The 24,241-nt window shown below is 48.3% G+C and overlaps 1 protein-coding gene across 1 annotated transcript in view; it reads left to right on the top strand.

The window, feature by feature from the left end:
• Positions 1-1,148: 1,148 nt before the first annotated feature.
• The window catches only part of LOC119975597 (zinc finger protein 91-like), a 145,166-nt gene continuing 122,073 nt past the window's right edge, over positions 1,149-24,241 (top strand). The window contains exons 1-4 of the mRNA XM_038815382.1: positions 1,149-1,155; positions 1,783-3,299; positions 3,938-4,094; positions 4,185-4,855. Of these exons, the coding sequence (XP_038671310.1) occupies positions 1,149-1,155; positions 1,783-3,299; positions 3,938-4,094; positions 4,185-4,855 (2,352 nt within the window). The remainder of the gene's footprint in view (positions 1,156-1,782; positions 3,300-3,937; positions 4,095-4,184; positions 4,856-24,241) is intronic.

Genomic DNA, 24,241 nt, shown 5'->3' with positions numbered 1-24,241 from the left:
GTGACAAATCCTTCTCACAGTCATGGACCTTTCGTGATCACCAACATCTCACACAGGGGAGAAACTGTGCACGTGAGGTGTGTGACAAATCATTCTCGTGCTTACCGACCCTTCGTAAACACAAGCTTCTTCACACAGGTGAAAAAGCCTTTACGTGGTAACAGGTGTGACAGATCATTCACATGGTTAGTAGGCATCTGTGAATATCAATGCTTTCACACGGGTGAGAAACCGATGGTCATTTTAAAATCATACTGCAGTCAAATCTCAGGAAGTCTGTTGTTCATAGCCCAGATCGAGCCATCCGCCACCGAGTATACTGTTACCTTATATGGAAACAGGTCATATACAGCCCACCACCAGAGATGGGGCACCTCGGGTGGGCTCAGCTGGCCTGTCAAACAGTCATCAACCGGATCATTGGCTGATGAGACCCCGCCCACCCAAGACCTCATTGGCCAGAAGCCAGAGAAGTTTCTGGAAAACGCGAGTGGAGGGAGATAAACGTAGGCATCTTCGAGACACCAGGGGCAGAACGAGCAGAGCAAGCATAAGAAGCAAAAGAGCAAGCAAAAGAGGCAGAAGGAGCAGGGGCAAGCGGAAGAAGCAAAAGAGGCAGAAGGAGCAGAGCAAGCGGAAGAGGCAAAAGAGCGAGCAGAAGACAAGCAAAGACTCGATGTGTGAGGTGACCCTGAAGACCAGAAGGAAGGAAGCAAGCAAGAAACTGCCAGCAAGAATCCCCTTTGCAAAGAGGAACCAGAGGAACTCTGGGATCGGATCTACAACTTAGCAGACCACCTTTGCGGGTAGTATGGTCGAATCCTGTGTGTTTCTTGTATGTATAATTGGTAATTTACGGGTTAACTATATTTAATAAAGTGTGTTGCATTATATCCGTATCCATACTTTGTTCTACTCATAACTAAAGACATCTGGGTAAACTTTAATTGAGGAGCTGGGTGAAGTATCTGATTTGGACAGATACGACAAACCCTTCAAGTGTGAGGTGTGTGACACATTATTCACATAAACAACTAGCATCCGTGAACACCAACATCTTCATACATGGGGAAAGCCCACCCTGTGCAAGGTGTGTGACAATTTATTCTTGAACTCATTGACTTGTGTATGGTGACTTGCATATTCGCATGTACGGTATGTGACAAATCTTTCCCTGAGTCACCTTCCCTCTGCACACAGCAAAACATTCATACAGGAGACAAACCATTCAAATGTGATGTGTGCAACAAATCATTCTCATGGTCATCAGACCTCCACAGCCACCAGCACATTCACACTGCACCTCACTTACTGAGTTGTCTGCGTTGTTTACCCTCCAATGTTCACATAGGGGACCTGTCCTTCCAGAGCACTGTCTGTCTCAGCAGTGTGTGTCTCCAACCTCTCCCACCAACAATCCAATCATTTCAAGAAGGTCAATTTAGCCTTTGTCCAGATCACCAAAAGAAGACATCAATCTGAACAGCAGCTGTGCTTAAGCACGAGTTTCCCTATGATGAAAAAGAGGACAATCTTCTCAAATTTAAATAGTTTTTGAGTTGAAAATACAGCGATATCACAAGATTTTTAAAACTAATTTTATGATCTTTTGTAAAATGCAGTTGTCTTGGAGATGGCTCTGATTTTGTCACAAGATTGATCTCTAATCAGACGTCCTCTGGGAGCAGGCTGAAACCTGTCTCCAGCACTTAGAAAATGTATTACAAGATAGCACAGCAAAGTCTTGACCATGATTTATTTTTCATTCTTTTATTAGGTAAGCAAACTTCAGGTGCGAGGTGTGTGACAAATTATTCTCACAGTCATGGAGCCTCCGTGTCCACCAACGAGTTCATACAGGAGAGAAACCATTCAGGTGCGAGGTGTGTGGCAGATCATTCTCGCAGTCATGGAGCCTCCGTATCCATCAACGTGTTCACACAGGAGAGAAACCCTTCAGGTGCGAGGTGTGTGACAAATCATTCTCGCAGTCATGGAGCCTCCGTGTCCATCAACGTGTTCACACAGGAGAGAAGCCCTTCAGTTGCACGGTATGTGACAAAACATTCTCAGTGTCATCGGCCCTCCGTGTCCATCAACGTGTTCACACAGGAGAGAAACCCTTCAGTTGCGAGGTGTGTGACAAATCATTCTCAGAGTCATCAGCCCTCCGTGTCCATCAACGTGTTCACACAGGGGAAAAGCCCTTCAGGTGCAAGACGTGTGACAAATCATTCTCCACGTTATCGACCCTTCGTGAACACCAACGCACTCATACAGGAGAGAAGCCCTTCAGTTGCACGGTGTGTGACAAATCATTCTCAGTGTCCTCGGCCCTCCGTGTACACCAACGTGTTCACACAGGCGAGAAGCCCTTCAGTTGCACAGTGTGTGACAAATCATTCTCAGATTCATCGACTCTCCGGGCACACCAACGCATTCACACAGGAGAGAAACCCTTTAGTTGCGAGGTGTGTAACAAATCATTCTCAGAGTCATCAGCCCTCCGTGTACACCAACGCACTCACACAGGAGAAAAGCCCTTCAGATGCAAGACGTGTAACAAATCATTCTCCAGGTTATCGACCCTTCGTGAACACCAACGTGTTCACACAGGAGAGAAGCCCTTCAGGTGTGAAGTGTGTGACAAATCATTCTCGCAGTCATCGAGCCTCCGTGTCCATCACCGTGTTCACACAGGAGAGAAACCCTTCAGGTGCGAGGTGTGTGATAAATCATTCTCCGACTCATCAACCCTCCGTGTCCATCAACGTGTTCACACAGGAGAGAAGCCCTTCACGTGCAAGGTGTGTAACAAATCATTCTCAGAGTCATCAGCCCTCCGTGCACACCAACGCATTCATACAGGAGAGAAGCCCTTTAGGTGCAAGGTGTGTGACAAGTCATTCTCCAAGTTATCGACCCTCCGAGAACACCAACGCATTCACACAGGAGAGAAGCCTTTCAGTTGCGAGGTGTGTGACAAATCATTCTCGCAATCATCGACCCTCCGTGCCCATCAACGAGTTCACACGGGAGAGAAGCCCTTCACATGCAAGGTGTGTGACAAATCATTCTCCAAGTTAGCAACTTTCCGTGCACACCAACACATTCACACAGGAAAAAAGCCCTTCAATTGTGAGGTGTGTGACAAATCATTCTTGCAGTCATCGCACCTGTACAAACACCGACTCACTTGCACAGGGGAGAAACACTTCATATATGAGGTGTGTGACAAATCATCGACTCTCCATCAGTATCAACGCACACACACAGGAGAGAAACCCTTACCATGCAAGGTATGTGACTAATTATACTCGGACTCACTTTTGCGCACACCAAAATATTCATTTGTATGGTATGTGACACATCGTTCCCTGAGTAACCTTCCCTCTGCGCAAAGTAACACATTCACACAGGAGACAAGCCATCCACATGCGATGTGTGCGAAAAATCATTGACGGTCATCAGACCTCCAAAGCACTAGCGCATTCATACTGTGGCTCATCTGCTTCCCTTACACTGAGAACTAACTGCTTTCCAAAGCACTGTCTGCCTCAGCAGTGTCTGTCTGCAATCTCTCCCGCCATCAGTTCAATCGTTTCAAAAGGGTCAATTTAACCTTTGACCAAATTACCAAACATCACTAAAAGAAGACATCAATCTGTATAGAAGGTGCTGCTCATGCACAAGTTTGCAATGGACAAGAGGGCAATATTAAACATACATATGTTCATTTTTGAATATTTGAATCCCAGTTTTTGAGTTGGAAATATAGAAAGATCACATGATGATTCTTTACTAATTTCATGAGGTTTTGTAAAGTGCAGTTTGCTTTAGAGATGGCTCCACCTTTGACATAATTGGAAAATGTGTCACAAGACAGCACAGCAAAGTCTGGCCATGATTTCTTTTTCATTTTAATTTCTTCCTTTAGATAAAGCTGGCCCATAACATCCAGAAGAGCTCGTTGACTGGAGGGCAAGTTCCGTACATCAAGAAGCTGACGGAACAGGAGGAGGTCACGAGGAAGCTGTTTGGCCTCTCCAACCCCAGGATAACCAATGGTGGATCAGATATGGGGATGGGTGAAGGTGATGTCAGCAGCTGAGTGTTTAAACCATCAGTAGGAGAGTTAATCTATGTGACAAAAGATAATAATTGTGATTTTCTTCTTCTGACAGATACACAGGTGTCCATGGACACATCAGATGGTGATGGAGGAGAGTTGGCAGCAGCGGCCGAGATTCCTGAAAGAGCTGATGAAGGGACGGAGGTGAATACCTCACAGCAATGTGGTATGGCAGCTGCAGTGGAGGAGGGAGAGGAGTGTCAGGAGCGTAAGATGTCTGATTTGGTGGGTAGTGTTAATGAGTTCAAGTTAAATATTGTGGCTTGTGTGAAGGAGGAGGCCTGTGATGCTCTGGCTGCTAAGGTGGAGGGAGGGCGCTTAGAACTTTACAGTGATGAACCTGCAGCTTTGGGAACAGAATCTCCGTCGTCTCCACCAGAACGCGGACAACATCAGGCCCATACTGCTGGTGAAGAGAATGAAGCTGATCTGAAACCTCTTCGCTTACATCAGGAACAGGTTCAAAGTGGAGAAAGTTATCAGGCCACTTCCGACTTGCTTCAGCAAACTTTGACTGAACTTAAGACAGGCATTAGCCAGAATCTGCAAAGAGACAATGAGATTCTTCAGCATCATCTACAAAGAGACAATGAGATTCTTCAGCAGCATCTACAAAGAAACAATGAAATTCTTCAACAACATCTACAAAGGAACAATGAAATTCTTCAGCATCATCTACAAAGAGACAATGAGATTCTTCAGCATCATCTACAAAGAGACAATTAGATTCTTCAACAGCATCTACAAAGGAACAAAGATTCTTCAGCAGAATAAGGTTCATTCTCAGCTTTTGTAATGTAATGAGGCAGATTCTGTCACAGATTGTACCGGCTGCACCTTCTGGCTAGCAACAGCCCAGTGCAGAGACATCTGCTGCTTGACATATCTCTGGTACAGCTGAGGTCACGGAAATGGGAAAGGTACAGCAGGCATTAGGGCCCAACCCTCCAATTCTACCTCCTCGACCCCATTATTTTCCCCCTTTGAGGGATATTTTTCTCTCTGGATTTTGACATTATAGAGAGCCTCTCCATCATGATGACAATGGCAGAAGAGGCCCAATCAGTGAGTCCTGTGCCCCTGATGACAGCACCTCCCATTTTTGTGGGATCGGGAATGGGCTGGGTTGGGATTTGCAGGTTTCACGGTCCCAACTGTCCATGGAAATTATCAGCAGCTGCCTCCATGCGTGTGGTTTTGAGTGAGAGATGTCTGAAAACTAACTTGTGCAAGTTTGACCCATGTGATGAATGTAGGAATTTCAGATGTATTGTATTTTAGGTATTTGGTGCAGTAAGGGTTAAAAGCCTGGGTTAGAGTTAAAACCAGAAAAACAAAAAGGAAAATTATTATCTAAATGGAAAGCAGATTCAAAATGCGTCTGGGCAGAGGTATGTGGTGTCTTTGTTCATGAATTGCAGAAAGTCGATATGCAGGTGTAGCATGTAATTAAAAAGGCAAATGGATTGTTAGCGTTTGTTGCGAAAAGACTGGAGTATAAAAATAGAGAAGTGTTGTTGCAATTGTCTAAAGTGTTGGTGAGACCATATCTGGAGTATTGTATCCAGGTTTGGGATCCTTATTTGAGAAAAGATGTAGTGGCATTGGAGGCAGTTCAGGGGAGATTCACCAGATTTTTTGTGGGGATGAAAGGGTTGACGTATGAGGAGAGATCAAACTGTTTGGACTTGTACTCGCTGGAGTTCAGAAGGATGAGAGAGAATCTGAGCGAGGTATATAAGACAGTAAAAGGGTTTGATAAAGTAAACTGAGACCAAATGTTCCCCCTTGTAGGGCAATCTAGAACAAGAGGTCACAGATTTAGGTTGAGAGGCAGTAGATTTAGAACTCAGATACGGAAGAACTACTTCTTACAGAGGGTCAGTGATTTTGTGGAACTCACTGCCTCATAGTGGGGTGGAATGGGAGTTATGAAAGATTATCAAGAAGGAGATAGATCTACTTCTTATTTTTTAAGAAGGGTGAAAGGGATATGGGAGATGGGGTTAAAGGGATATGGGAAAGGGGTGGGGCGATGGGTTTGAGACCAAGAAGAGATCAGCCATGATCTGATTGAATGGTGGAGCTGGCTCAACGGGCTGAATTACTGACTTGTGTTCCTAATTCTTATATTCCTGGTGTGTGTTTTACTTGCAGTCATGTTTTCAAATGAATCCTAGTTTGAAAAGCAATCTATATTTGGGAGCCAGCAGTGCAATTTAGCCATCGTAAAAAACTTTGGCGAATCAAATTTTGCTTTGATTAAGAGCTTTCCTTGAGGAGTTGATTAGATTTCAGCATGATAAGAGGATGCCATTACTGGGTGGAGCTAAGGTTTCCAGCATTTTGTAGGAAAAGCAAGTCAGTGCAGTTCTGGATGAAGCAGTGACCACACGTCAGCTTTTGCTCTCTGCCGGTCAGTTAAAGAGATTAACAGTCTATAAATCAGTGCAGACATGTCTGAGGACAAGGGTGAGTTGAGGCAAGCTGAGAAACAGCTTGTGAAGACGTAAAGACAGAGGGCGGGATTCTCCAACCCCCCCCCCGCCCCGGCCAGGTCGGAGAATCCCCAGAGGGGTTGGCGCGAATCCCACCCCGACGCCGGCTGCCGTTTTCTCCGCCGCCGTTTTTCGGGCTGGGGCAGGGTTCACGCCACGCCGGTCGGGGGCCTTTGGCAGCGCCCCCCTGGCAATTCTCCCAGCCCCGAAGGGCCGAGCGGCCATCCGTTCTTTGGCCTGTCCCGGCGTGGGTTGCGTATGGTTCCATACGGCAGGACCTGGCAGGTAAGTCGGCTGGGGCGGTCCTCCGGGGGGCGCTGGGGATCCGACCCCGGAGGGGAACCCCCACGGTGACATGACCAGAGATCAGGGCCCACTGAACTGCGGGCAGGCCAGTGCTGTGGGGGCACTCCTTCCTTCCGCGGCGACCCCTGTAGGGCTCTGCCGTGGCCTGCGCAGAGAAGAGAATCCCCCGCGCATGCGCCAAAACATCCCGGCGGTGTCGCGCATGCGCGCGATCACGCCGGTCCTTTGGCACATGCGCAAACTTGCGCACTCCCTTCGGCGCCTGCTGCAGCGGTGCCAACCCCTCCGCCGTCCACCTAGCCCCCGAAACAGGTGAGAATTCCTCACCTTGGGGTCCCGTTGACGGCGGAGTCGTTGGCGCCGGTTTTCCCGCCGGCATGGGGACTGAATCCCTGGAAAGGAGAATCTCGGCCAGAGTTTCTGCATGGATCTGACAGAAGTCAGATCTTGTCTTTAAAGCAGTGTCGGAAGATGTTTCTTTCTCAAAGAACAACTCTGTAAAGCAAGTATCCTATGTGCCATTGCTACTGATTGAGAGCTGAGATTACGTTTTCTTGTTTAAGTAGGAATAAAGATTCAGGGTATTGTATTCACTGTATGGGGTAATTGTAAGCTATATTCTGGTGTGATGTTAAAGAAATTTTAATACTGTGTTAGTAATATACCATATCTCTATTTCCTTGGGCAATCACTCCTGGAATGAGATATCCCTTCCTCGGTCTTTCAAAATTAAAATGAAATATTGGAGTTTGTGTCCACAATCCTATCCACTGTTGGGGTCTGGTCTGGGATTATAATACCCAATAGAAGCAAGTCTGAACTCTGTTGATTTGTTTGGATAGGTAGGGTATGCTTTTGTGGAGTATATGGTCCCCAGAGATCTTTGTGGGACGTAAGCTGCCCTTTGACATCACTGAAAGTAGAAATGAATGTGAGTGAAATGTACGTAAACTTATTGGAACGAGGAACTCAAAGAACTGTCAGAAATAATTTCAGAAGTGTCAAGATGAACTTTCAAAAGGAGCTGTTGAGCTATCCAGGCATTTAAACCTCCTGCCTTTAACTCCGAAGAAACTGGAGGTTTAAAAATGATTGCCTTTTACAATGTCTGTTGACATAAGCCTCAGTGATTGGCTGGATTAATGTTTTACATGACACATTTTTCAACCATCCATTGTCACAGTAGAGTGCCTGCCATATAATTTTGATTGACAGCACCAAGTGGCAATGGACACTTGAAGTGCAACTATGAATTTCAATGCTTTTTTTAAACATGATATAATTTAATGAAATGTTTGTTATAAGGAATGTAAATGTGCTAATTGTTTTTTTAAATTAATTAATGGTTAAAAAAATTAAGTCCGCAACAGACACCTGGAACTTCATTTTATTTAACCTCAACATGTGTCCTGAGGTCTGCCCATTGTGGATAATAGGTGAATTTGTATGGGTGGTGTAAGAGCATTGGTTGGGAGGCATGGGCTGGTTTGAATTAGTATAGAATTGGTATAGAGGTTAAAAAGGACCATGTGAACTGGATGAGGGACAGAGGTTGGCATGGAGGGTATGAGGAATAATGGGAGTGGCTGGATGCAGAAGTTGCTTGGAAGGTATGCAGGGGTCATGGTTGGGGGGCATGGGATGCAATGGAGTGTTGAAGGGGCCGGGGCATCAGTTGGCATGGATACAACATAGTTCTCTGAGATAGGCCTTCCATCCAACCCTCCTCCTCACCCAACCTCTTCCTCACTCGTTCCACGGTCACCTCGCCTGACTCCCAGGGTATTCCACCACTTTGAAATGAATATCCCAACTTCCAGGCTCATTCCAGGTTGGGTTTGTTCCAATCAAACAATTCAACACAAAGCATCTGGTAAAATAGATCTCACACAATATAAGGGACATTCCACACCTGATTTCAGACTGCCTGAACATTAGTGTTGATATTATGGGATAAAATTCATAGGAATCTTGATTACTCACAATATTCATTCCTGATGAGCGTTGATAGTACAGGATGCCATTGCAGAACAACTGCTCCTTCACATTTTTGAGATTTCCAGTGTGAGAATAGCATTCTTCATCCTCTGTGGCTTTCAAACTGATAATATCAGTGTGGGATGTGTATCCTCAAGTGTGTTTGACAGCAGATCAGAAGAGGAAGACCCACAGCGTCCAAGGCAGCGATGATGTGCAGTTGTGGTATCAGCATTTGCACAGGAGAGAGGGTGTTGGGAGGGAGAAGTAGAGAAAAGACTGGGAAAGAAGATTGAACTTAGGAAGTGACGATTAATCAGGGCATGACTCTGGGACATGTGGAGTTATGCTGTAACTCGGGGAGTAACTGTGACTTGGGGAGTGGCACTGTTACTCGGGGAGTGTCTCTTGGAATTGTGGAGTAACAATGTGACTCGGGAAAGAACACCATAACTCAGGGAGTAACACTGTGACTTGGGTAGTAACACTGTGACTTTGGGAGTGACTGTGTTACTTATGGAGTGGCTCGGAGTGATTCTCTGCCTAAGGCAGAAACTGTGCTTTGGGAGTTCCTCTTGCTTGAGAAGTTAGATTTTAGATTAGATTTAGATTTATTGTCATGTGTACCGAGGTACAGTGAAAAGTATTGCTGTGTGTACAGTCCTCACAGATCGCTCCATCCATGAAAACATAGAACATCTATGATATAAATACGTGAGGATACATAATGAAAATACATAAACATAGACCGGTTGAAATATACAGTATTTAATGCTACAACTGTAGAGAAGATGCTTTGAAAGATCAGTTCAGTCCATAAGATCAGTTCAGACCCTAAGAGGGTCATTCAGGAGTCTTGTAACAGCGGGGAAGAAGCTGTTTTTGAATCTGTTCATGCGTGTTCTCAAACTTCTGCATCTTCTGCTGATGTGACAGTGACTGAGAGATTGGCTCTAAAGTGATCAACTCTGAGGAACTAAAATAAGGGACATTTAATCGTGGCGGGGGGGAGGTGGCAGTTGGGGGCAGTCAAATGATGAGAGAGGGAGTGGGTTATTTCCTGATCTGAATATTTCCGGTACCCTCTGCACATGCCTCAATTACATCACCAAACACATACACCATCTTCCTGATTCTATGTTGTAAATACTCTGGGATGTTTATTTCATCCCATTAATCTCTGTCAATTGTTTTTTTTTGCTTATGTTGTCACAACACCCTGAGCTAGAGCGCAGTCAATTCCAGCCCCATTTGATCTATAGACACATAGAAAATAGAAGCAGGAGAAGGCCATTTGGTCCTTTGAGCCTGCTCTGCCATTCATTATGATCATGGCTGACCATCAAGTCCAATACCCTGATCTTGCCTTCCTCCCCATATCCCTTGAGCCCGAAGAGCTATATTTAATTCCTTCTTGAAATTACACAACATTTTGGCCTCAACTACTTTCTGTGGCAGTGAATTCCACAGATTCCCCTCTCTGGGTGAAGAAATTTCTCCTCACCTCAGTCCTAAAATGTTTACCCCTTATCCTCAAATTATGACCCCCTCCCCCCCCTTTTCTGCACTCCCCCACCATCGGGAACATTCTTTCTGAATCAACCCTATCTTATCCTCTTAGAATTTTTTGACTTCGTCTCTCCCAATATCCCAGGAATCAGCCTGGAAACCTTTGCTGCACTTGCTCCATAACAAGAACATTCTTCCTCAGATAAGGACACCAATACTTCTGGTGTGGCCTCACCAATGCCCAATTCAGTTGTAGTAAAACATCTTTCTCAAATTCTCTTGCTATGAAGGCCAACATACCATTTACCTTCTTTACTGTCTGCTGTACCTGTATGCTTACTTTCAATGACTGATGCATGAGGACACCAAAGTCTCGCTGAGTATCCATCTCTCTCAATTTACACCCATTCAAATAATAATCTGCCTCCCTATTTTCGCTACCAAAGTGGATAACATCACATTTATCCACATTACATTGTGTCTGCCATGCACATGGCCACTCACTCAGCCTGTCCAAATCCCACTGAAGCATCTCTGCATCCTCCTCACAGCTCACCTTCCCACTCAACTTTGTATCATCTGTAAATTTGGAGATAATACATTTAGTTCCCTTGTCCAAATCATGATGATGTTAACAGCTGTGGTCCTAGCACAGATCCCTGCAGTACCCCACTAGTCACGCCCAGCCAATTAAAAAAAGCCCATTTATTTCAACTTTTTGCTTCCTGTCAGCTTTCTATCTATTTAAAGATACTACCCGTAATGCCATGCGCTTTAACTTTAGGTAGTAATCTGCTGTGACACCTTGTCGAAAGTCTTCTGAAAGTCTAAATAAACCACATCCACTGGTTCTCCCTGGTCAACTCTACGAGTTACACCTTCAGAAACTTCCAGTAGATTTGTCAAGCATGATTTTTCCTTTGTAAATCCATACTGACCTTGTCTGATTACACCACTGTGCTGTGAAATCCTTGATAATGGACTCCAGCAACTTCCCTACTTTCGACGTTAGGTTCATTGGTCTATAGATTCCTGCTTTCTCTATCTCCTTTTTGAATAGCGGGGCTATATTAGCTACCGCCCAATCTGTAGGAACCATTCCAGAGTCCAAAGAATTTTGGAAAATGACCAGGACACTTCCTTAAATGCTCTGGGATGAAGATTATCATACCCTGGAGATTTGTCCGCCTTTAATCCCATTAATTTCTCCATTTCTTTACTGATACTAATTTCCTTCAACTCCTCACCAAAACTGTGTTTCTCAGAAGTTCTGGTACATTATTCATGTCTTCCTTTGTCAAGACAGAAGCAAAGTACAAATTTAGTTCCTCAGCCATTTCTTTGATCCCCGTTATAATTCCCAGTTTCTGACTGTAAGGGGCCTCCATAAGTTATCATTCTTTTTCTCTTTACGTAACTATAGAAACTTTTACAGTCAGTTTTTATGTTGCCCACTAGCTTACTTTCAAATTGTATTTTCCCCTTCTTAATCATAACCTTGGTCCACCCTTGCTGAATTTTAAACTGTTCCCAATCCTCCGGTCTATTGCTTTTTCTTACTAATTTGTATGCCTCTTCTTTAAACCTAATACTATCCCTTGTAAGTCATGGTTTGGCCACAGTTCCGTTTCTACTTTTGCGCCAAATAGGAATAAACAACTTTTGGAGTTCACCTATTCGTTCCTTGAATGCCACTTTTGCCTGTCCACTGGCCTTCCTTTCAGTAATGTTTCCCAGTCTGTCATAGCCAGCTCATGTCTCATACCATCATAGTTACCTTTATTGAGGTTCAGGACCCTGGTCTCAGAATCAACTAACTCACTATCCACCTTGATAAAGAATTCTGTCATATTTTGGTCACTCATTGCCAAAGATTCTTCTCAACTAGATTGCCACTATTGGAGGCACAGTAGCGCAGTGGTTATCACAGTTGCTTCACAGTGCCAGGTTCGATTTCCGGCTTGGTTCACTGTCTGTGCAGAGTCTGCACATTCTTCCCGTGTTACATGGATTTCTCCTGCATGCTCTGATTTCCTCCCACAAGTCCCGAATGACGTGCTGTTAGGTGAATTGGACATTCTGAATTCTCCCTCGGTACACCTGAACTAGGGAGTGTGGCGTCCAGGGATTTTCACAGTCACTTTATTGCAGCGTATCTAAGCCTACTTGTGACAATAATAACGATTATTATTAATCCTTTCTCATTGCACAACACCCAGTCCAAGATGCCCTGTTCCCTTGTTGGTTCTTCAACATATTGGTCCAGAAAACTATCCCATAGATAATCCAGAAATTTCTCCTTTATTGTACAGTGATTCATTTGACTCAGCCAATCTATATGCAGATTAAAGTCACCCATTATCACAGATGTTCCTTTATCAGATACATCTCTGATTTTTCATCTAATCCTATTCCCAACATTACCACTGCAGTTTGGTGGTCTGGATACCACCCCTACGAATGTTTTGTGCCCCTTGAATTGCTCTAGCAAGAACCTTCCCCCCCCCCCCCCCCCCCCCCCCCCGCCGGCCCCCTGGGATATCAGTCCCAATCCTTCCCAGGTGTAACCTGTCCAGTACAGGTCCCACCTCCCCCAAAATGGTCCCAATGCCGCAGAACTCTGAAATCCTCCCCTTCACACCATCTCTTCAATCACGTATTCTTCCAAAACATCCTACCAGACAACCGGAATCGCAACACAGGTAAAATTATTTTATTTGAAATACCTGAGGTCCTTGGGTGAGCCAATAAACTGCAGTCACCAGGTTTGTAACGTTCACACAAGTCACTTTCTATGATGTACAGTATTATAATTAAATGGACAGGGGCAGCAGGGTGGCGCAGTGGTTGCCAGTTAACCTATCGAACCGACTTCCTCCAAAACCGGTTCCTAAGATTCATCCGGTGCTGAGCAGTCTGGCCTCTGCTCTCCAGAAACATAACCTCGGAACACGGTATCCTGAAAAGCAGACTGTTTCAACCGAGTCTTCTGCTTAAAGGCACACCCCGATTATGGGTCCACAGATCAATAATCATAAAACAAAAAGTAAGGACTATTACACTGTCTAAAATCTGACATTAATAAATATATTAATTTTAGTTTGTTCATAATGGCTTGATGGTATGACATTTACTACTTGCAAAGTAAGTCGGGAAAGTGAGAGGCAGTTCATTGTAAGGTCATTAATGACAGGTCCATTCTCCAAAGCACCGATTGATGTGGCCTTGCAGCACTGAGTAGCGTCCCTGCCTCTGAGCCAGAAGCTCTGTGTTTGGGTCCCACTGCAGGAACCTGATGGCCAAGGGAAGTGCATTCGTAAACACAGCCAAACAGGTTGAGTATCAACCTGGAAAATCATTCAAACTCGTATCAACCTGGAAAATCATTCCACCTTACCAGTGTCTGGTGGTAAGAGTGGAAGCGACTCCTGTTCTGACATGCTGAGTGTGGACTGGTGCCCCTCAAGCTACAAGCCTTTGATGAGCGGTTAGAGACCTATTCCAGGAAAATCCCTGCTTTGGGAACAAATGAAAGTCTGCCTTTGGCACCACTAGGTGCAGGAAGAGAAATAACTAAACACCTATAGAGATGGCCAGTTCCATCTCATCAGAGGCATCCTCTGCTTAGCAAAAATGACAAAAAAGAAAGTCTGAATTACAGCATCTGGAGTTGAAGTGAACATTTGACAGGACATTAATACTATTCTGAGTAACCTATGCTGGAACTGCTGGAGGTAAACAAGCTGAGTGAAATGAGAGCTGCTGTACAACAGATCGGAATGATTCTGCCACAATTCCTGTCACAATGAAGTTGCAGCCAGGGCACAGGTTATAAACTTGGGGTTTTAAGAGACATTTTCACAGTTCAGGACATAGAATCCCTACAGTGCATAAGGAGGCCATTCATGCCATTGTGTCTGCACAGACACTCCGAAAGAGTACCCAATTTAGGCCCAATCTCCGACCCTATCTAACCTTTGGGCACAGGGCAATTTAGCACAGCCAATCCATCAAACCTGCATATCTTTGGACTGTGGGAGGAAACCGCAGCACCCGGAAGAAGCCCACGCAGACACTGGGGAACATGAAAACACCATACAGTCACCCACGCTCAACCTGTGAGGCAGCAGTGCTAAACACTGTGCCACCAATGAATCAATATAAATCTCTTGTGTTGACTAATTTCCCTCATCCACAAAATCCCATCTCTGATAAACAAATGCCTATCTCCCTCCAGGACCAAAGCAGTCTGACTCCGACCTGGAAAACTGAATCCCATCAGTGACGGGCACTCTGGCCAATTTGCTTCAATTTGGAATTAAACAGTACTGCTGAAGCACAGCAGTGACGACTTGAGCAGTGCCAGGTATGTTCCTGGCCGCTGCCGAATCCGTCAGTGGCAATGGAATAACCTTTGCCGCTAAGGGGCAATTTATCCGTCAATCCACCTAAGCTGCACATCTTTGGACTGGGTGCAAACTGGAGCACCTGGAGGAAACTCACACAGACAGACACGGGGAGAAAGTGCAAACTCCATGTGGTGATATAACCACTGTAGTGATGTGTACTTGCAGTAGGGGGATGTATGCCTGTACCTGTAATACAGGTTCCTCCGGTAAGCCCCTGCCGGCTAGCTCCGCCCATAGAGAGCTTGTGTATAAATATGCGTGTGAGTCACTCAGACCCTAGTCTACAGTTGCAAATGAAGGAATAGCATCGCACAGCAATAAAGCCTCTATTGTACTTGTCTCTCGTCTTTGAGTATAATTGTTAGCACCACAATTTATTGCTGTGTGATTTTCCGTTCACCATGGACATCAGAATCAAGCCTGACAGTCTGCAGCTGGATCCGCAGTCGCCTCACGCCAGAAAAGACTTTGTTCACTGGCTGGCAGTCTTCGAGGCCTACATCTCTTCAGCGGACCCTCCCCTGACGGAGGCTGAGAAAAAGCAACTCCTGTACTCCAGACTTAGCTCCAGTGTCTTTCCGCTAATTCGAGATGCGACTGACTACACCAGAGCTATGGAACGGCTCAAGGAGAACTATGCACAGTCGGCGAACACCGAAACACTGACTTACTCATGCGCGATGCCTTTGTTACAGGCATTGCATCGGACCCCATCCGGCAACGACTGCTGGAAGGGGCCGCCCCCGACCTCGTGGCCGCAAAGGCTCTGGCGCTTTCCATCACGGCCGCCTTCCGTAGTGCGCGATCTTACTCCGCTAGCCACTCGGCCCACCTGTCCTACCCCTCGTGGACCCCGCAAATGGCCCACCCGTCCTCCCCTCTTGGACCCCGCAAACGGCCCCCCCCAGCAGCCGCCCCCGCGCACTATGCCTGCGCTGCTCGCCGCATCGCGCTCCCAGCGGGTCCCCACTGTTACTTCTGTGGTCAGCAGAAGCACCCCCGCCAGCGCTGCCTGGCCCGCACCGCGACCTGCAAAGCTTGTGGCAAGAAAGGCCACTTTCCAGCGGTGTGTCAGTCCTGGACGGTTGCCACTATTGCGCCCCGGTCCCCTCGCCTCAGCTGCTCGCTCAATGGGCCCCGCCGTCCGCTCCCCCCGACCCCACGTGCGATCAGTGGGCGCCGCCATCTTTCGCCGCCCCTGCCACGTGCGCTCCATGGGCGCCGCCATCTTCATCCACCACTGCCGTGTTCGTTCCATGGGCGCCGCCATTTTGTCCCGACCCCAACGTGCGCTCCATTTTATCCACAGGTACTCCAGACGCCGCCGTTTTGTCCTCCCCCGGGACGGCGACACGGGTCGCCACCGCTCCTCGTCGGACTCATCTGACTCGACCGCCGATCGCCCGCTACTCGCCTCAGTTAAGCTCAACCAGTCGCGTCCTCGCACCCTGGCACCCTCGTCCACATCGGTGCTGGTCAACGGCCACGTGACCTCCTGCCTCATCGACTCAGGGAGCGCCGAGAGCTTCGTCCACCCGGACACGGTAAGGCGCTATTCCCTTGCGGTCCATCCCGCCAACCGGCAGATCTCTCTCACCTCCGGGTCCCACTCTGTCCCGATCCGGGGTTTCTGCCTGGTTAAACTTACTGTACAGGGCATGGAATTCGACCGTTTCCGTCTGTACATTCTCCCCAACCTCTGCGCATCACTCTTACTAGGCCTGGATTTCCAGTGCAATCTCCAGAGCCTCACTCTCAAATTCGGCGGATCCCACCTCCCCTCACCGTTTGCGGCCTCGCGACCCTCAAGGTCGAGCCTCCCTCACTCTGCCAATCTGACCGCAGACTGCAAGCCCGTCGCCACCAGGAGAAGACGGTACAGCACCCAGGACAAGGCCTTCATCAGGTCCGAAGTCCAGCGGCTGCTTCGGGAGGGTATCATCGAGGCCAGCAACAGCCCTTGGAGAGCCCAGGTGGTAGTGGTTAAGACTGGGGAGAAGCACAGGATGGTCGTGGACTACAGCCAGACCATCAACCGGTACACACAGCTCGACGCATACCCCCTCACCGCATTTCTGATATGGTCAATCAGATTGCACAGTACCGGGTCTTCTCTACTATTGACCTGAAATCCGCCTACCACCAGCTCCCCATCCGTAAATCGGACCGTCCCTACACTGCCTTCGAGGCAGACGGTCGTCTGTACCAATTTCTTAGGGTTCCCTTCGGCGTCACGAATGGAGTCTCGATATTGCAACGAGAAATGGACTGAATGGTTAACCGGTACGGACTGCAGGCCACCTTCCCGTACCTCGACATGTCACCATCTGCGGCCATGAGCAGCAGGACCATGATGCCAACCTTTCTAAATTCCTCCACACCGCATCTCTCCTTAATCTCACATACAACAAGGAGAAGTGCGTGTTCCGCACAGACCGCTTAGCCATTCTCGGCTACGTCGTCCAAAACGGACTACTGGGGCCCGACCCCGACCGCATGCACCCCCTCATGGAGCTCCCCCTCCCCCAATGCCCCAAGGCCCTCAAACGCTGCCTTGGGTTCTTTTCTTATTACACCCAGTGGGTCCCACAATACGCGGACAAGGCCCGCCCACTTATCCAGTCCACACATTTTCCCCTCTCAGCCGAGGCACAACATGTCTTCGCCCGCATTCGATCTGACATAGCCAGAGCCGGGATGCACGCAGTAGACGAGACACTGCCTTTCCAAGTAGAAAGCGACGCTTCAGATGTCGCACTTCCCGCCACGCTGAATCAGGCAGGCAGACCCGTGGCATTTTTTAACGCACCCTTCACGCCTCCAAAATTCAGCATTCCTCTGTTGAAAAGGAGGCCCAGGCAATCGTTGAAGCGGTGCGGCACTGGAGGCATTATCTGGCCGGCAGGAGATTCACTCTCCTCACTGACCAACTGTTGGTAGCCTTCATGTTCAACAACACGCAGCGGGGCAAGATCAAGAATGACAAAATCTTGTGGTGGAGAATTGAGCTCTCCACCTTCAACTACGAGATTTGTATCGCCCCGGCAAGCTCAACGAGCCCCCAGACGCCCTCTCCCGAGGTACATGTGCCAGCGCACAAGTGAACCAGCTCCGTGCCTTGCACGAGAGCCTTTGCCATCCCGGGGTCACTCACTTGTACCATCTAATCAAAGCCCGCAATCTGCCCTACTCCATCGAGGAAGTACGGACAGTCACCAGAGACTGCCACATCTGTGCCGAGTGCAAGCCTGGTAACAGCGTCCCGCCCCTTTGAACGCCTCAGTGTAGACTTCAAAGGGCCTCTCCCCTCCCCAACCGCAACACCTACATCCTTATTGTCGTCGATGAATTTTCTAGGTTCCCCTTCGCCATCCCATGCCCGGATATGACGTCTGCCACCGTCATCAAGGCCCTGGATTCCATTTTTGCCCTGTTCGGTTTCCCCGACTACATCCATAGTGACAGGGGATCCTCATTCATGAGCTGCGTCATTTCCTGCTCAGCAGAGGTATCGCCTCCAGCAGGACGACCAGCTACAACCCCCGGGGAAACGGGCAGGTAGAGAGGGAGAACGGTACGGTATGGAGGGCGTCCAGCTGGCCCTACGGTCCAGGAACCTTCCCGCCGCTCGCTGGCAGCAGGTCCTCCCTGACGCGCTCCATTCCATTCGGTCGCTACTGTGCCCCACAACTAACAGTACACCCCATGAACGTGTTTTTGCCTTCCCTAGGAAGTCTACATCCGGGGTGTCGCTGCCGACGTGGCTCATGACTCCGGGCCCAGTCCTTCTCCGTAGGCATGTCCGTCACCACAAGGCGGAACCCCTGATGGACAAAGTACGCCTTCTCCACGCCAACCCTCAGTCTGCCTACGTGGAGTTCCCCGACGGCCGCCAGGACACAGTCTCGCTCCGGGACCTGGCTCCCTCAGGTGCCGATCCCATGCACATGCCCTTTTTTCCCCCGCGCCACCCTCCTTTTCCCCGGCGTCCCCCTATTCGTCCCCACCAGGTCCATCCCTCGTCCCCCTGCCCACACTGGAGGACACGGAAGATTTTGGCTCGCTCTCGGAGTCATCTCGCCAGCAGCCAGCACCAACACCGCCAGCACCTGCACCATCGTTGCCATCACCGCCTGTGCCGATGTCGCCACCACAGCTACGCCGATCACAGCGGAACGTTCGACCACCGATTCGGCTCAACCTGTAACCTGCTAACCGGATGGACTCTTGGTTTTCTTTGTTTGGACCCTCTTGTAAATAGTTCACCCTTTGTATTATAGTTACACGTCACCCCCGCCAGACTCATTTTTTACAGGGGGTGAATGTGGTGATATAACCACTGTAGTGATGTGTACTTGCAGTAGGGAGATGTATGCCTGTACCTGTAATATAGGTTCCTCCGGTAAGCTCCTGCCGGCTTGCTCCACCCACAGGAAGCTTGTGTATAAATATGGGTGTGAGTCACTCAGACCCTAGTCTACAGTTGCAGATGGAGGAATAGCATCGCACAGCAATAAAGCCTCTATTGTACTTGTCTCTCGTCTTTGAGTATAATTGTTAGCGCCACACTCCACACAGTCATCCTAGGTCGGAATTGAATCCTGGTCCTTGGCACTGCATTGCTAGCTGCAGTGATAGCCACTGTGCCACCCACGATCCTCCCATCCTCTCCTCCAATTGAAATAATTTGTCCACATGAAGTTATGAAGCAAACTGTTTTATTTTCAAAGCTTCATCAAATCAGCCCATAGTCTCCACTTCCCTAAAGCACACAGCCAGCTCTTGGAATCCAATGGGGTAAAATACTGAGAATGCTGGAAATGGGACAGAGATTCAGAAAATGCTGGAAATGCTCAGGTCAGGGAACATCTGTGGAGAGAGAAGCAACCTCTCAGCCCGACCACACTATCCTCCTGTGTTGTCCAGTCAGTGAGGCTCCCGTGACTTGAGGCACTTTTTTCTCTTCAGTCCTTTACAGAGAATCTGCTGCAATGATGAATCTTCCCAGCGCCATTACTCAGCTTTCCCATTCAATTCACCCATTGAGACTCGCGCTTCCTCACATTCCACCTGGAGGTCAACCGCCACTGTGCGCGGCAGCACCACACCTCCCATCAGGCACCGCGGGCTGGCTCTGCCCCTGATTTCATACTGCTGTTCTTCTGCGCAGACTCTCGGGCCATGTGCAGCATGGGTAATGTAGTTCGGACTGGGCGAGAGCCTGTCTGGAAAGCAAGCAGCTGCGCAGAACAGGGCGGAGCACGGAGTCAGTGAGGCCCGACCCCCTCATATGTGATTTGCTGCACTGAATGATTTATATGACGCTAATGGGTGGTGCTACCGTAGCTCTTCCTTGATTGGTTACAACAGCTGTCAACAACCGAAGTGAACTGTTTATTTGGCTGTGTGTTGGATATTGAACGTGTTTATTGGAAACATTTCCCTTCTGATTTACAGGCTGAGTTTTGTTGATGGGTTATTGCTGAATCTGAGACGGTGAAGTGTAATTATCTGGGAGGGGCAGAGTGACTTTCTTACATATTTCCTATTGTTGAGAGCTGGTTACTACCCTGAGGACTGTGAATGGTCAGTTCTGTCTGTAGTGATCCTCGCCTGAGTGTGTACAGAAGGGGCTGATGGGAAATGGAAGTACCACCAGGGGGCAGCACGGGGACATATAAGAGTGACGCCGAAGGCCCGCCCTCGCTCACTTTGGCTGGAGAGGCAGGGAGCAGGACAAGACGGAAGTTGAGCTCAGGGCTGCAAGTGGTTAGGCTAGTTGCAGAGCATAGAAAAGCCATTCTGTACAAGTGCCATTCTGTAAGTAAAAGCTAACGAAGTAATTTATTGTGGAGCACAATAAACCATCCTTCAACTGCTGAACGAATTCTAGCATTCCTTTAAGAAACATAACATGGTACAGGAGTGGCTTCTTTGAACAGAAAGAACCAACGCAAGCAGCAAAAGCAACAGGCCGGCCGCCAAACTGTGGAAGACTTCGCAGCCTCTCGACTCCAGACGACCTTCTGAAGCAATGGATCAGACGCTACGTCCAGGATGATGAGAGCTATAGGTAATTTAAATAGCAACTGGAAAATGTTTAAACAGCAGTTTCAGCTATTCATGTCAGCTCTGGACTTAAATGCAGCCACTGATGACAGAAAAATTGGACTTTTACTCTCAACGGCAGGCCAGCAGGCGATAGACATTTCTAACTCTTTTACGTATGCTGATACTGAAGATAAAACCAAGTATCAAGATGACCACTGTAAATCACAATCCAATTAAATCATTTAAAGATTCAACCTGCGGAACAGATTCCAAAAAAATGGGGAGACTATCTCCCACTTTGTAACAGGTCTGCGCTTGCTAGCACAAGGCTGCAACTACGGTGATTTAACAGACTCAATCATCATAGATCAATTAATCTATGGTCTTGCCGACGGAAATCTAAAAGAATCATTAATGCTGCAAAATGACTTAACACTGAAAACCACCATAGATAAATGCTTACAACTGGAGCTGATTGACAAACAAACCTTGAAAAAAACTCACCACAAGGCAGATGTGAAAATGGTGACCTCTCCTCACGGGCCCTCTCTTCCGGTCGCCGGCCTGTCTGCACATGCGCGCCATCCCGAAAGACGCGACCCCGGAAGTACTCGGTACGCGCATGCGCACTTCTCGCAATACCGGCCCCGGAATGAAAGTCGCGCTGCGCATGCGCGAGCGCAACATACGCATGACGTCATGACGTGTCATCACTGTGGCTCCGCCCATTTAAAAGGGCAATGTCCTGCACAAGGAAAAAGGTGCAGAAAATGCTCCAAAATGAATCATTTTGCCTCCCAATGTCAGTCCACAGTCAAATATTACTCCACAATGCAAAGACATGGAGACTTTAAAGACAATTTCTCCGACCACGAAGAATTCCACTCCTGGGAGAACACGTACGGCATTGGAATCATAAACGCCACAGCGGAACCACAGGAGCTGACAACAAAGCCTCGACACGTGCATGCCATCGACTCCACAAGCGAGTGGAGTGCTACGGTGCAAGTCAATGACTTCCCCATCACGTTCAAGCTGGACACGGGAGCGTCCGCAAACTTGATGACGAGCAAAGATCTCGCATCCGTCCCAGGGACGCACGAGATGTTACCTGCCGCATGCAAGTCAACTGATTACAACGGAAACCAGCTCACCTCAAAGGGATCCTGCCACCTACAAGTTGCCAAAAAGACAGTCACAACAGGACTACGATTTGAAATTGTAGATGACAAAAGATCCTCACTGCTCGGTGCTCAAGCCTGCAAGGATTTGCGGCTAATTCAAAGGATCTTCATGCACGCGGCTGACTCATCACGCATTGCCGAGGACATACAGCTGCTATTCAGCGAGTACCCCGACGTCTTCTCTGGCATGGGTATGCTACCCTACAAATACAAAATCCTGCTCAAAAAGGATGCCATACCGGTCGTTCATGCCCCACGGAGGGTGCCGGCTCCATTGCTGGACAAGCTAAAAAGCTGAACTTCAACGTCTCCAATCTCAAGGCATTACCTCACGAGTCACACAGCCGACTGACTGGTTCAGCTCGCTGGTGTGTGTTAAGAAGCCGTCTGGTGAACTCAGGATCTGTTTAGATCACAAAGACTTGAACAAGAACATTCGCAGGGAACACTACCCTATCCCCAAGCGAGAGGAGATAACGAGCGAAATGGCACAAGCTCGCATATTTACCAAGCTTGATGCCTCACAGGGCTTCTGGCAAATGCAGCTCGATGTGTCCAGCCGCCTGCTGTGCACCTTCAACATGCCGTTTGGAAGGTACTGTTATAATTGGATGCCCTTTGGCATTATATCTGCATCCGAAATATTTCACAGAATAATGGAGCAGATGATAGAAGGCATCGACGGCGTCCGTGTCTATGTGGATGACATCATAATATGGTCAACGACAGAGGAAGACCACATTGCGAGGTTGAAGCAAGTCTTCCAGCGGATCCACCACTTTGGACTGAAGCTCAACCAAGCCAAGTGCACTTTGCACGGTCCTCTCTGACCTTCCTGGGCGACACAATATCAGGGCACGGGGTGAAGCCGGACGCTGAGAAGATCGCCGCAATTCAGAGCATGCAGAGACCACATGACAAGAAAGCGATGCTAAGATTCCTGGGATTCATCAACTTCCTCGGCAAATTCATACCGAACCTAGCAGCACGGATGACGGCGTTAAGGAAAGTGATAAGGAAGGACACAGAGTTTGTCTGGACCCAACATCAAGATGAATGGGATGATCTGAGACACCAAGTGATGGCAGCTCCAACGCTCGCATTTTTTGACCCGGCAAAACCTACAAAGATCTCCACCGACGCCAGTCAACATGGAATTGGTGCGGTGCCACTGCAACAGAATGACCAGTCGGACTGGGTCCCAGTGGCTTACGCTTCACGAGCGATGACCGCCACAGAGTGCAGGTACGCACAGATAGAGAAGAAGTGCCTAGGTCTGATCACAGGCGTGACCAAATTCCACCACTATGTGTACGGTCTCCCCACGTTTCTCGTAGAAACTGATCATAGGCCGCTGGTAAACATCATCGACAAAGATCTAAATGATATGATACCGCGCCTACAACGCATGATGAAGTTGCGGAGGTACGACTTCACGCTGGTCTACACCCCTGGCAAGGACCTTGTAATAGCTGACACATTATTATGAGCCATGGACGCTGACAACCCGCCACTGGCTTCCATCAATTATGTGGAAGCTCATGCACAGTGGTGCAAGGAGACACTCCCGGCAACGGACGAGAGGCTGCAGCAAATTCGTCAGGTGACACAGGAGGATGCCATCCTCCTTCAAGTCATACACAACCTTCAGCATGGCTGGCCAAATGGGCGGTGCCCACAGTTCCAAAACGTCAGGACTGAACTGTCCATGGTGGATGGCATAATACTGCAGAATGACAGAATCGTCATCCCACTGGCGCTCCAGGCGGACATGCTCCGCAGGATTCACGAGGGGCACCTTGGTGCCGAAAAGTGCAAAAGGCGAGCACGACAATCCGTTTACTGGCCAGGGATAAACGAGGACATAATGAACATGGTGCTCAGCTGTGACATGTGTCAAAGACATCGACCGGCACAATGCAAGGAGCCACTGCAGCAGCATGAGATGGCCACGTCACCGTGGGACAAAGTTGGCATTGACTTGTTCCACGCCATGGGCCGCAACTATGTTCTGCTCATCGACTACTACTCCAACTTTCCGGAAGTACTGAAACTCCCGGATCTCACAGCGGCATCAGTCATCAAGGCCTGCAAAGAAACCTTCTCCAGCCATGGCATCCCACGGACGGTCATGTCCGACAATGGTCCTTGCTTTGCCAGCTGGGAATGGATGGA

The sequence above is a fragment of the Scyliorhinus canicula genome, chromosome 13 (genome assembly GCF_902713615.1).
Source record: "Scyliorhinus canicula chromosome 13, sScyCan1.1, whole genome shotgun sequence".
NCBI classification, from domain to species: Eukaryota; Metazoa; Chordata; class Chondrichthyes; order Carcharhiniformes; family Scyliorhinidae; genus Scyliorhinus; species Scyliorhinus canicula.
This window is presented reverse-complemented; position numbering and strand designations above follow the sequence as displayed.